At 38.6% G+C, this 14,122-nt stretch overlaps 1 protein-coding gene across 7 annotated transcripts; it reads right to left on the bottom strand.

The window, feature by feature from the left end:
- Window positions 1–1,263: 1,263 nt before the first annotated feature.
- ZNF300 (zinc finger protein 300) lies at window positions 1,264–12,262 on the bottom strand. Of its 7 annotated transcripts, none has more exons than XM_030329125.2 (6): window positions 12,057–12,262; window positions 11,224–11,350; window positions 10,518–10,635; window positions 5,318–5,444; window positions 4,950–5,072; window positions 1,264–3,814 (listed from the first exon to the last, which is right to left on the bottom strand). In XM_030329125.2, exons 3-6 carry the CDS (start codon window positions 10,530–10,532, stop codon window positions 2,265–2,267), a joined length of 1,815 nt encoding a protein of 604 aa, XP_030184985.1. In that variant the 5' UTR covers window positions 10,533–10,635; window positions 11,224–11,350; window positions 12,057–12,262; the 3' UTR covers window positions 1,264–2,264. The 7 variants fall into 7 exon arrangements, with proteins under 7 accessions (XP_030184985.1, XP_030185021.1, XP_030185027.1 ...); XM_030329161.1 differs by lacking the exon at window positions 11,224–11,350 and adding an exon at window positions 7,699–7,809; XM_030329167.1 differs by lacking the exon at window positions 11,224–11,350 and adding an exon at window positions 7,739–7,809.
- Between the last annotated feature and the right edge of the window lie 1,860 nt (window positions 12,263–14,122).

Genomic DNA, 14,122 nt, shown 5'->3' with positions numbered 1-14,122 from the left:
TTTCAACCAAAAAACTTGGTAAGTCTCCCAGTTTATTTAATTAAGCCTTGTTTAATTTATTCAGTAATGTTTTATAATTTTCTATATAGAAGTTCTATACTCCATGATTAGACTTACTTTAGGGGGTTCATATTTTTTATGCTAATGTAAATGGCATTTTTAAATTTTCACTCTGCTGATATGTAGAATGTTTACTTTTTAATATTAAAACTATATAAAGCAACTAAACTCCTTTATTTCTAATATTTAATCAGTTATTTTTGTTCTCCTTATACACCACTGCATCATCTATGTCCTTATTACTTTTTCCTTTTTAATCCGATGCCCATTTTCCTATTCTTGCTTCATTGCACTGATCAGCTCCTCTAATAAAATGCTCAAAAAAATAAAAAAAGTATGGTGAAGTATTAAGTCAGTAGGTGCTAAGTCTAAATTTGGATATTTATAGAAGTCCGTTATCAGATCAACAGGCTGCTTGGAGGTTTGTGACAGCAGAAAATCAAATGGGAGGCTTGCAAAGTAGGAATTATGAATCTTTGTTATATCTACATAAGTTCTGTATCTGTCACTATATAGAACACACTCTTCATTAAATTTCTATGTATTCCCGATATGTTCCTTTTTTTTCTTATCCTTTTAAAAATTTTATTTATTTATTTATTTATTTATTTATTTATCCTTCTCACGCCTTTGTAAGACATCAGTTGGGATGTCTTCCACGAGAAAACATCAGAGCAGCTCAACCCAAAACATGTACTCCTAAGCATTCTTTCCCTGGTATGAATTGTCAATTACATCTGATGACAGTGTTCTCAGCTCACTGCTCATAATGAGACCAAGAATTTGCGTGCACGGACTAGGAATTTCCCACATCCATGTTAGGCATCCCCTGAAGAGGTTCTCACCCAGGGGGTTCCCATCTTTTCACAACAGACAGTTCAGCCACTGAGGAAGAGGATCTGGTGGGCAGGAAATGTGAAAGAATCAAGTGGAAACTATATAAAGAACTATGTGAACATAAGTTTACAGACATTCTCCTTTGTGCCAGGAATGCTCTTCTGCAGAAACCTCTAGCAAGGTCCTCATCTAAAGCTGCTCATGCAGGAATAGACAACCAAAGCAAAGAGAGGACATATTTTAGAAATATTAAGTTCTTAAGCCTGTGAAGAGTTTTTCTCTACAAGTGTTCTTTGTTCCCAGAGAAAACAGTTGGGGCTGCAGGGCAGGAATCAGAAAATAACTGAAGAGACATTAGACGTGATCTTTATGTGTAATCACCAGTTTATAAATGTATGTAAAAAACAACAAATGCATAATAAAATGTCACTTGAACATACCAAGAATCAAGGCCACTAGGGTCAAAAACAGTAAAATGAACAGTCCTGGGAATGGGTTATCAAAAGCAGAGTGTCTGAAATACAAGTTTAGATGTAGCTTTTACATATTAGTCTTAGCATCCAACTGCATGGAAATGAAAGACAAAAAGAATAATAAATGAAAATGTACTCTTCACTATACTTTTTTTTTTTTTACTGATAGGAAATGTTCAGATGGGTGAAGCAGGCTTGCTTGAAGTTACACAATCTGCGAGTAGCTGAGCCAGTATTAGAACACAAGACCATCTGGTTCAGTACCAAAGCATTTCCACAACACCAAACTCCCAGTGAGGGAGAATAAATGGGTGATCTGGTCAAGTAGCACCAATTTCAAGATCCAGGATCCTTCCAGAGAGACAGGTCAACTTATATGATTGAGACGGGAAAACGTATAAACATCATCTGATCCACCTATCTTTCCATCTTTGTACAAGAATTTTACATGTATCTTTAGGGGTCATGCTAAGCCCCTCCTTATAATGTAGTTTCTAGGAATTTATTTATTTATTTATGTATGTATGTATGTATGTATGTATGTATTTATTTATTTATTTAACTCAAGCTTTCTTCATGTCCTTTACAGGGAATTACTGTATGGCCAAAATGATGCCAAGCTAATATTAGCTATTTCACAATGTCTGGTTATTATTAATGTGGTATAATATAGAATATGTAACTTGACAACATTCTATATACATAACTTTAAAAGTTTTACACACCATGTTGAAAATGTTCTTCATTTATGATTATTTTCCATCATCTTTGCTGAGTTGGGTATCACCACACTACAGACATCTATAAAGATGTCTCATAAATATCAAATCAATCAGGTTCCTAGTATTTATTAAGGCTTGAGCTAATACTGAAGGCTTTTCTGCGTTCAGTTCATTATGATTTTACTACTGTATGAATTCTCTGATGTACAGTGAGTTGTGACTTCTGGATGAAGGCTTTCCCACAGATAGCACATTGATAGGGTCTTTCCCCAGTATGAATTCTCTGATGTAAAACAAGGTCTGACTTCTGGGAAAACGCCTTTCCACATTCAGCACATATGTAAGGTTTTTCTCCTGTATGAATTCGCTGATGCCCTGGGAGGTGAGACTTCTGAGAGAAGGCTTTCCCACATTCACTGCATATATAAGGTTTTTCTCCTGTGTGAATTCTCTGATGTCCAATGAGATGTGATTTCTGACAGAAGGCTTTTCCACATTCACTGCATTTATAGGGCTTTTCTCCAGTATGTGTTCTCTGATGTATGATGAGCTGTGACTTCCGGGAGAAGGTCTTCCCACATTCAGTACATTCATAAGGTTTCTCCCCAGTATGAATTAACTGATGTGTAATGAGTTCCGTCTTCCTGCTGAAGGCTTCCTCACATTGAGCACATTTGTAGGGTTTCTCCCCAGTGTGAATTCTTTTATGTATAATGAGGTGGGACTTCTCACAGAAGGCTTTCCCACATTCAGTACATTCATATGGTTTCTCTCCAGTATGAGCTCTATGATGTATGATCAGCTGTGACTTCTGGGAGAAGGCCTTCCCACACTCTCTACATTCATAAGGTTTCTCTCCAGTGTGAATTCTTTGATGTATAATGAGGGGTGATTTCTGGGAGAAGGCTTTCCCACACTCACTACATTCATATGGCTTTTCCCCAGTGTGAACTCTCTGATGTATAATGAGGGAAGATTTCTGAGAGAAGGCTTTTCCACATTCAGAACATTCGTAAGGTTTCTCCCCAGTATGAGTTCTCTGATGTACGATGAGATGAAACTTCTCACTGAAGGCTTTCCCACATGCACCACAATCATATGGTTTCTTTCCAGTATGAATTCGTTGATGTACAATAAGCTGTGACTTCTTGGCAAAGGCTTTTCCACATGTAACACACACACAGGTTTTCTCCTTAGTTTCAACATTCTGATATTGCATAAGGGATTGTTTACTACTAAAAATGTTCCCACACTGATTGTTATTACAGGGCATTACTCCATTGTGAATTTTCTCAAGATTAGAATCAGATGCACCATAGCTAGATGATTTTCCACATCCCAAACTCTCATCAGGGTTTTTTCTTGAATTACTCTTATTACAACTACGTAGATCAGCATTATATTTCAAGTTCTTTTTAAATACATCATAGCTATGGGATCTTTGTCTTAAAGTATCTGGCTCTATGCACTCTTGAAATATTTTTCCAAAGGCATTATATTTATGGCCTGACTCCACAGTCACTGTTTTGTTGCTGATGACTGTTACTTGCCTGAAAAGCTTGTCTTGGTTTTCCTGACATCTCTGTAGCTGGCCATCATCTTGACAGACTTTTAAAATGGAGTACAATGAACCATCCTTTGTGACTCCTTTCAGGATATTATTACGGAAGGAAACAGACCCCAAAATACATGATTTGGGGTTGTCAAGGTTACTTTTCCTGTCTAAAAGAAAGAAAGATAAAATAAAACAATTATAAAGAATAAACAAACAAACAAAAGAACAATAAACATAATGCAGAAGAACAGAACAAATGATTAATCCAATGTAGTTGATGAACTCAGAACACAGGGACAGAGACAGGCCATCTCCTAACACAGGTCAGCATAAAGTATGATCAGATGAATGGATGGAAAAGGATATTAAAGAGAAAAATTAGACCTGAAGGAAATAGAAATGTATCTGGGTTATTATCACTCTAATTGTGGATTATTCTTCTAGAATTTTCCCATTTCTCCTGCTTTCTGAATGGAAATCCTTTTCACTTTCTGAATTCATTTATCTTATAAACCATTTGCTACATATATACTTAACTATTATCCTGTGACCATTATCCAAAGAAACAAGGTCCCTTCTGTACTCAAAATATTTTAACTCTCTTCAGTCTACTTTCCTAATTAAAAACTAACACAAACAACAGAAAAATCCAAGACCCTGCTATGGATTCAGTATCAGATTCACACCAAGAATCCAAGCTTATATTCCACTACTTCCCAAAACACCGTCTATATATACCAACAGAAACTAGCAAAGTTCTCCCAGAAAAGCCTTCATTCTCTACCTTCAAAGTTTTATTCATACACCCTCTCCCCACCACAATCTGCCTTCACCTTCCTCCTTCAGCATCACCAACACTTAGTATGTTTCAAAGCAGCTACAGCTGCACGCTCCGAAAAACACCTTCTCAAATTCTGCTGCATATTTAGACTTGCATTTTCTCCGAACTTTTAAAATGGTAACTATATTTGACAGATAATTTTGTACACAAAATTACACATGTAATTTTGTACATGTGCCTGGAGGTCTTACCATGTAAAGTACAACCTATGTTCTTGGGAGGAATTTGCCTTTCTATTGCCTTTTCATAAAAGGTGTTAAAGATATACATATATGCAGAAAGGAAGAAGATCAAGAAGAAATAGCTCCTCCTTATAAAGGTTCAGAATTATTTAATTATTTGTCAAATGCCTACTAAATTCTCAGCACAGGAACAAACAATAAGAAATCTCGATAAGGACAAAACGTCAGCCTCAGGCATCAATCAATTAAGAAAACAAAACAATCTGAGATTTCACTTCCCTTGTCTCCCATCTGCCTGATTTTCATCGGTATAGATCCAATTTGATACGTCTCTCTTGATGATCCATGGATCTTCCCCTTGTTCCAACTTAGAGATGACATCTGGTTTGGAAACTGGATATCCTATTAAGTGGAAATCACAGAGGAATTGGGATTGGGGGCACTGAAGGAAAAAAGAGAAGGTGTTGTTTCAGAAGGGCTACAATGAATCAGTCCAGTTGACTCTCAGCAAACACCATGACCTCTGTTTGGGAAGGTCTGAAGATCGTTAAGTCATCATATATCTCAGGAACCACCTAAGCACAGCACCTGATAAGGAAAGGCCCTTGGTTGGACAAGTCTGAGTGATGCAGGGAAGCCATCCTTACCCAATGAGATCACGTGGCTGAAGTTCTCCAGCATCACATCTCTATACAGGGTCCTCTGAGCAGGGTCCAGTTGCTGCCACTCCTCTTGGGTGAAATCCACAGCCACATCCTTGAATGATACCAACCCCTGTAACAGTATATTCCTGTTCAGTCTGAAGTGACCATTCTCATCATTCCTACTATAGTATATAAAACTACAACTACACCTAGTTTTGTATCATAGTATTTGGGAGAAACAGCACAAAATCTTGTCTTTACAAGAAGAGACAGATTAGGAAAACAGAAGAGGTAAATCAAAATGCCTACCTAATACAAATGGTAGTTTAATAAATCATAAGGGCAGCATTCAAATAACTGAGAGGAAAACAGATTGTTCAAAGAATAATACTGAAACAACCGGAGAGTCAACAGGAAAGGAAGAATGTTGAATCCATATGTTAAAGGTGGAATTAATTGTATGCTCTTAAAATTCATATGTTGTATGCTAACTGCTAGTTTCTCAGAATGTGACCTTGTTTGAAAACAAGGTCACTGCAGATTTAATTAGTTCTATGAGGTCATTAGGATGGACCCTAATCCAATATGACTAATATCCGTATGAAAAGGAGAAATTTGAACACAGAGACAGACACACACAGAAGAAAGATGATATGAAGAGACACGGGGAGAAGATGGTCACCTATAAGCCAAGGAGAGGGGCCTGGAAGATTGTTCTCTTACAGCCTTCAGAAGGAATCAACCCTGCTGACACTTTGAGTTTTGGCTTCTAGCCTCCAGAACTTTGAGACAATAAATTTCTGTTGTTTAATCTACCCAGTCTGTGGTCTGTTGTTAAGGTAGCCCTGGAAAACTAATACACCATATTTTATGTCTTGAGAAATGCAAAATATACATTCTAGATGAAGCAAAAAATTAAATTCTAAAAATATAGCCAAGAGCATAAAAGTAACAAAACATGGGAAGATTTTTATTAATAATTACAGAGCAGAGAAAGCTTTTGTTTTTTGGGTTTTTTTAATGTTCCTTTTTTATTTATTTTGAGAGAGTGAGAGAGACACAGAGAGAGGGAGTGAGCAGGGGAGGTGCAGAGAGAGGGGAAGAGAGAGAATCCCAAGCAGGTTCCATGCTGTCAGCACAAAGCCTGATGTGGGGCTGGAACCCACAACTGTGAGATCATGACCTGAGCCAAAACCAGGAGTTGGGCACTTAACCGACTGAGCCACCCAGGTGCCCCTAGCAGAAAAAGCCTTTTAAAATAAGAGATTAAAAAGAGAAAAAACACATATAGAGAATCACAGAATGTCAGTGTTCTTGAAGATCATAATGTAATATCCTCAATTTATAGGAAAATAATCATAGCTTCACCTCAATTAATGGTTCTCCGATATATATATAGATATATATATAGATAGATAGATATAGATATATAGATATAGATATATAGATATAGATATCTCTATATATATGCAATAACTAGTAATATAATGAAGTATACCAATTACAGTAGCAATACTGAAAAGAGACATAATGAGAAATGTACAGGAAACACTCATAAAAACATAAGATTATTGATGTGACATTAACACAAAAAAAACTTGGGTAAGTGTAGAGCCGTAAGGTATTTCTGGAGGGGAAAGGGACTATTTTAATTAGGTCACCATCATGTTCACAGTTGTCATCTACTAGAATCTGAGTGATGTTTTTCAGCTTTTCCTCCTAAATATTTCATTATTATCAAATATTGCTTTCAGAACAAAAACAGATTAAACACGGTTTCCACTATCAACACCCCCTGCTTAAAAGTATCCACTGGTTCTATCCTTTTGTATACAATCAGTCTCAATCATCTCAGTCCCACGCCAAGTCCCATATTCACACCATCAAGCTGCCAAACATTTAATTTGTCCTTAAAACAACCTTATTAACTTTCTCATTTTACATATGAGAAAACCTAGAATTACAGTAGTTCAGTAATCACTTGCCAGAGGTCAGGCACTGAAGATATGATTAACTCTCAGCTTTAAAAAGCAGGTATTCTGATTCAATAGCTCCACACTGCCTCCTTGATATTATAAACAAGGTCTTCTGTATTTTATTGTTTTAATAACACCCTTAGTCAAACTTCCAATGAAACACCCTAGATTTTCGTTTTCCTCAAATTCTCAGCCTTCCTAAAACCACTCTGCCCTCTCTACTTTTGTAAATGTTGTTTCCCATCCTTATCCTACTTCTCTCATGATCTAAAGCTCAATAATTTTTTAAGCCTATTTTCTAACTCCTTATACAGCTGGTTGCTCCCCCCTCTCTGTTTTAACAGTTCCTTGCTCCCATATCTATTATAAAATTTTTATTTGTCAATGCTGCTTTCCATGTCTGTTTACCTAATTTTTCTCTGCATTCCTCCCAGAAAAAAAACCATACCGAAATCTTCTTGAGATACTCCACAGCCAGTCAATGCATGTGACACACATTAGGTACTCAAGAAATGTTCACTAAAAAAAGGAATGAATGAAGATTACAGAAAATAAAATAAAGTTCACATTTAACTAAGAATAGTTCTGTGGATTAATCAGTTACATTCTTTTGATCTAAAGAACAGTGACATGAGAAAGAAAATAAATGTGGAATGTAGAGAAAATCCATTCTGACAGGAAGTTTAAGAGATGTAATTTTAACATTCTGATTTTGCTTTATGAATTATACTCAAATGCTTCATTATACTAAGTATGCATAAATTTTGTTAATTTTGAGAAAAATATAATGTATTATCAGTGGGAAATTGTACTCTTATCATCTACAAACAAATGTTTATGGCTTGGGTGACTGGGAGAATGGAAGAGAGAAGGTGTTAGAAGAAGAAAGGAAGAATAGATATGTGTGCAAATAATGACTTCACTTCTGGACAGTATGGAAAAAATATAAATCCCTCTTCCTAAAGGAACAGGCATACAATCAGTTAATAAGCCCCAGTAGTTGGATTTATTAAGCTAATAAAAATCCATTTTCATTCTCTAAAGCTACTCCAACAAATATAAGACTAACTAGATATGTAAAACCTTCCAGTTGCCACATTCAGAAAATTATTTTCAAATATATATAGGTATCTCAATATACCCAAAATATAATTTCAAAGTATAACTGACCTTTAAAAATTATTAGTGTGCTTTTTGGAATTGTGTCTTCTAAACTCAGTATGTATTTTACACTTAAGGCACACCTCAATTCAGGCTAACCAATTTCAAGTGCTCAGTAATCACATGTGGCTGCTCGCTCTGCACTGAACAGCACAACTCTAAAGCTACTGACATTCAAGAAAAAAAACAAAACAACCTTATCTTTTTGCAATAGAACCCCCTGTTAAGCTTTACTGTAAAATACACATGAGCACTCCTAATGCAAAAATTGATTACTATATTTGATAATAATAATGATGACAATATAATAACAATACCAACAATTAACACTTAATTTAGAACAAACCATCCCAGGTACAATTCCAGGCATGGTTTTTATTTACTTAATTCTTATAACAACCCTATGAGGTTTCTAATCCCCATTTTACAGATAAGAAAACAGTCACTGTTTGACCAGGCTGGAAAGAAATATCATGCATCCGCTAAGATAATAAAGAATTCTAGGGGCACCTGGGTGGCTCAATCGGTTGAGTGTCCAACTTTGGCTCAGGTCAAGATCTCATGGTTCATAAGTTCAAGCCCCACATCAGACTCGATGCTGTCAGTGCAGAGCCCGCTTTGTATCCTCTGTCTCCCTCTCTCTGCCCCTCCCCCGCTGTGCTCTTTCAAAAATAAATAATCATTAAAAAAAAAAAGAATTCTAGGTACTGGCATAGGAAGATATTCAAAATGTATACAAAAATCTTTACCTGGGACAATTAAAAAGCAAGTTTTGCAGCATGGAATCTTTACTGTGTAACATTATTTCTCCAAAAGAAAAACACAAGAAAGTAAGAGACACTCTTATACATTTGTACTTTCACATGTACACACTTAATTATAGTTATATTGAAAAGGTTTGGAAGATTACAAACAAATGGTTAACACTGATAGTCTTAGAAGGAGGAGAGTTAAAAGGTTTAAATTTTTATCATTGATATAGTTTGAAATTTATATACCATGTACATAGCCAATGTTGGCAGGGAGAAAAATCATTACACACTATTAAAAATGGAAGTGCATGGGGCGCCTGGGTGGCGCAGTCGGTTAAGCATCCGACTTCAGCTCAGGTCACGATCTCGCGGTCCGTGAGTTCGAGCCCCGCGTCAGGCTCTGGGCTGATGGCTCAGAGCCTGGAGCCTGCTTCATGCTGGCTCTTCATGCTGTGTCTCTCTCTGTCTCAAAAATAAATAAACATTAAAAAAAAATTAAAAAAAAAAATGGAAGTGCAGAGAAGGAACTGGCCTCAAGTTGGAAAGTGATCCTACACAATCTGAAACCACAGCAAAGGGTATGGAGTATCAGGGACCCATGCTCTACAAAGCTTTGCCAGAGAATTATAATGTAAGAACTGCCCTTTGGGAGAAAAATAGATTTTGGAAGACCATTCAAAATGCACCCATCCTGTGTTATTGCAGGTCATACGGTCTCTGTTGTACTTACCCAATGCTGCCATTGTAGCAGGAAAACAGCTACAGACAATACGTAAACAATAAAACTGTCCATAAAAATAGAGAACTGAATTTGGCCTATGGGCAATAGTTTGGTGAGCCTAGCTCTGAAGGATAAAGTTCACGGAGTCTGGCTATGACACTATAACTTCCCTCTAAAAGAGATCATTTTGTGATACAGCTACCAGAAATCTACTGTTGCACTTACCACAGGAGTGTTGCTAAGAATACTGTGTACTCCATCATCTAGACAAAGACCCAGAATGGAAATTTGTTTTAGTCTTACGTGGTAAGAAAGAATTTCTTCCCATGGGAAATTGATCTGTTTTCTCTTTAGAGGACTGTAAATCAATTAAGTGGTGACGTCTTCAAGAAAGATCAGAAAAACTGGTACATTTGTTTTTAAAAATGTTATCAGGCCAGGTTTATCTACATGTTCCCTAGAAACGCTTTCTAGGTCTTAACTTTCATTTTGGCTATCTTCTCCCTAATCCAAATTTTAGCTATCTGCACTATTCCATTTGGTTGGACAGAAAATGAAGGAAATTCTTAAAATTAAATACAAAAGCAACTCACCTGGGACTTCATCATTCTCTGCTCTCTTCTACAAGAGCAGATGTCTGAAAAAGCAAAACCGGTGCTCAGATGGGCATTTTCACAGACCAGACCGTCTGCTGCTTCCACATTCACCAATCTAGAAACAACCACTAGAATCAGCTGTATGATGACACAACCAGTGGGGATAAGGCTATTTGGTCCTTGAGAGGGTCAGGAAGCACTAGGTGAAGGAAGTCCTCTTGTGACCACACTATGAAGATACAGAACTTGGTCAGGGTGGTTTAATTGTAAAGATGTGAAGGTATATTTCACACTGACTTACTAACAGCTTATTGTTTCCCTATGAATCAGTAATTCTATTTGTAGAATATTCTTATAAGGCAATAAACATGAATGGATATGTATAAAGTAAACTGTAGATGGACTGCTCCAGCAACAAGAATGGCCATGACCAAATGGAAAACTGAGAAATGTATTCCCTTATTCCCCAGAAAGAACCAGCAGCTGAATTCCAATAATCTCCCAACAGGTCTTCTATATTTTCCCCCAACTCAGCAAACTCTCTTGCCAATCACTATTCATGGACCAAAATGTTAATTTTAAGATGTTTTCTGTTTAAACTATTATTACAGATTTTCAACAGTGCAGTCATCTACATAAAAAAATGGTGATACGTTGGAAACACTCATACAAGAGAATACACCAATGCAGGAAGGCATATTACCCCGTCAATTTTTCTCAGTCCCAGAAGGAGTCATTCAGACAAGACTGAACTGGTTCAGAGCAACTGAATGCTCCCAAGACAGGGAGGCTGTTTTACATGGGGTATTCCAGGCGTTGTCAAAACTGATCTGGAAGGAAACAATCAAGAGAAATAGTTATACTCATCTCTGGGTACCCAGCAGGTGCTCAGTAAGTGTTTCTTGAATAAAACAACATGATTTCAATTGTTAGAAAAAGGTAGGCTGAAAATCATACTTTTGATAACAATCCATCCTTTTAAATTTGTTTGGTCTTGTTTTAAAATGACCATTTTGGGGAGAGACGAGGACCAGGCTAAGGGCGCAATGGTGGACCGCGAAGGGGTCTGACCTTTAAGAACTCAATGGCTGCCTAAAACCTGTGGAAACTTTAAAGTATGTACAAGCCTTTCCCGAAAAGTAGGGCTGATCATCCCTGATCCCATTATTGCTCCCTCCAAATTTCTGAATCCTTGGGTCTAGCAATGACACACCCACAGAACTCCCCCATGACCACTACATCACTGACCACCACATGGATGGTCATTTAGTCCGCAGCCTCCTCACCAATCACTGATTCTCCAGAGTCCCATCAATCATTGACCCCAGTCAGTCCTACACGCCATTTCGGATCCCACAGACAACTCCATCACTGACACATTATTCCCCAATTACTAATCTCATACCTCACTCCAACCCTGACTCCCAAATAAACCCAACATGAATCCCACATACCTCCCCACCCGTGACTTCATAAATCTCCAATCACTGACCCTCACAGACCCCTCCCCTCCCATTATCAATCCAACAGACTCACCGCACATACCCGCCTTCTGTCTTGCGGCTCCGTTATCAGGTCTCGAAACGCCCATCACGGCTTTAACCGGGACGGCTGTCACAGCCATACTGCTGAACTCTCCCGCTTCCTGTCTGGGTGAGCAGAGCGCGGGGCTCCCGAGCCTGCGCCGAGCCGTACTGGGAGGTTTTGCCCACTCCGCATCCTCGGCGGCTTTGTTCAGGAGGCAGTATGGCCGCCCCCAGGTGCTATGTCGGAACTGGAGCCGCCATCTTGAGAATTCGGTCAGTTCCGTACACGCGGAGGAATTCGGTTCCTTCCGAGCAGGGGTTTGGGAAGTGCCACCGCCCCCTGCCCCAGGGAAGGGGGCAAGCTGACGGAGAGGAGGACTTTACGAACCAGCTAGGTGCGAGGTTTTGCAGAGAGCTTTTACAGGTTTGGGGAAGAAATTTGAGTGATACGACCCCTACTAGAAGACTGCATTTGGTGAAAGAGGAAGAATTTCGAATGTTAAAATACTCTCATGGACGGCACTCCTTAAATATGTTTGTAATGGTACAGCCTACACCGGGAGGTTCGCCTAGCTTGGAGGGGTGAGGGTAGAATGGCACAGTTCTCCGCGGAGATCCCACTGTGGGCGCGAAGTGGTGGAAGAGTTCACTGGTGGGAGGAGGAGGGGATCCACAGTAGAAATGAACTTTATACTAAAAACTGTTATAAGGGATTCTCTAGGGGAAATTAGTACTACTAATTGCTGTAAGTTGCTGAGGCTGCCTGAAGGGAAAAGGAACATTCAGAGGCAGGGAGGAGGAGGAGACGGAGGCACAAAGCGTTAACGTGGAGAAGCCGGCGAGAAGAGGGGCAGCGATCCTGCTGCTAAGGAGAGGGCTGTGTAGACAGCGGTGGGAGCCGGAAGGACCGAAAGCAGGATGCGTAGGAACAGAAGTGGGAAGCTAGGGGACACAACACGGGAGACGCGGGGGGAGATTGAGACCGAGAAAGGGGAGACTGAAAAACAAAAATGGAGAGGAAGCGGGGAGGAGGTTAGATTTCAGGAAAACATCACTTGCAAAAATAATGAACTACAAAGCACTTACCATAACCTTTAGGTACTTCAGGCTTTTATATTAAAAAAAAAAAGTGCTAATGTTTCCTGTGCTTAAATAGATATGCTTTTGAATCATCAGTTTTTGAAAGAGCCATGAGATTTTTGGCTTACGTAATTAAATGAATAGCAGTTTTACACTGAGCAGTTTTATCATGTCAAGTAAAAACAAATCGATCTAGATGAGAGATTTTATTCAGAAAGATGGTTGCAATAGGGAGAACACTTCATTCTCAGAAATCTGCAAGCATCTCAAAATCAAACCTTCCCTCCCCCCCCCCGCCCCCCCCCCCTTTTTTTTTATAGAGGGTTAAGAAGGGTTAGCAGTAACCTTCAACAGGTAGGAGTGCAAGTGGCAAAAACAGGACACAAAAATGTTTCTGGAGTTCTCAGATTCCGTGAAAAAGCTGTTAAGGGAGGATGTTATGCATATACATATTGCTTTGCTTTATGTGGTTAAACTTGGGGACCAGCCAAGTTTAGGGGCCTGTGGAAAAGAGAGGGGCCTAACTATTGATCAAGGAAGACAGTAAAATAGCAATTGCACTACTAGGTATTTATCCAAGGGACACAGGTGTGCTGTTTGGAAGGGACACATGCACCCCCATGTTTATAGCAGCACTACCAACAATAGCCGAAGTATGGACAGAGCCCAAATGTCCATTGATGGATGAATGGATAAAGATGTGGTATATATATACAATGGAGTATCACTCGGCAATCAAAAAGAATGAAATCTTGCCATTTGCGGCTATGTGGATGGAACTAGAGGGTATTATGCTAAGTGAAATTAGAGACAAATACCATATGACTTCACTTATATGAGGAATTTAAAATACAAAGCAGATGAACATAAGGGAAGGGAAGCAAAAATAATATAAAAATAGGGAGGGGGACAAAACATAAAAGATTCTTAAATATGGAGAACAAACGGGGTTGCTGGAGGGATTGTGGGAAGGGGGGTGGGCTAAATGGGTAAGGG

This window comes from Lynx canadensis, chromosome A1, assembly GCF_007474595.2.
Source record: "Lynx canadensis isolate LIC74 chromosome A1, mLynCan4.pri.v2, whole genome shotgun sequence".
Lineage (NCBI taxonomy): Eukaryota > Metazoa > Chordata > Mammalia > Carnivora > Felidae > Lynx > Lynx canadensis.
This window is presented reverse-complemented; position numbering and strand designations above follow the sequence as displayed.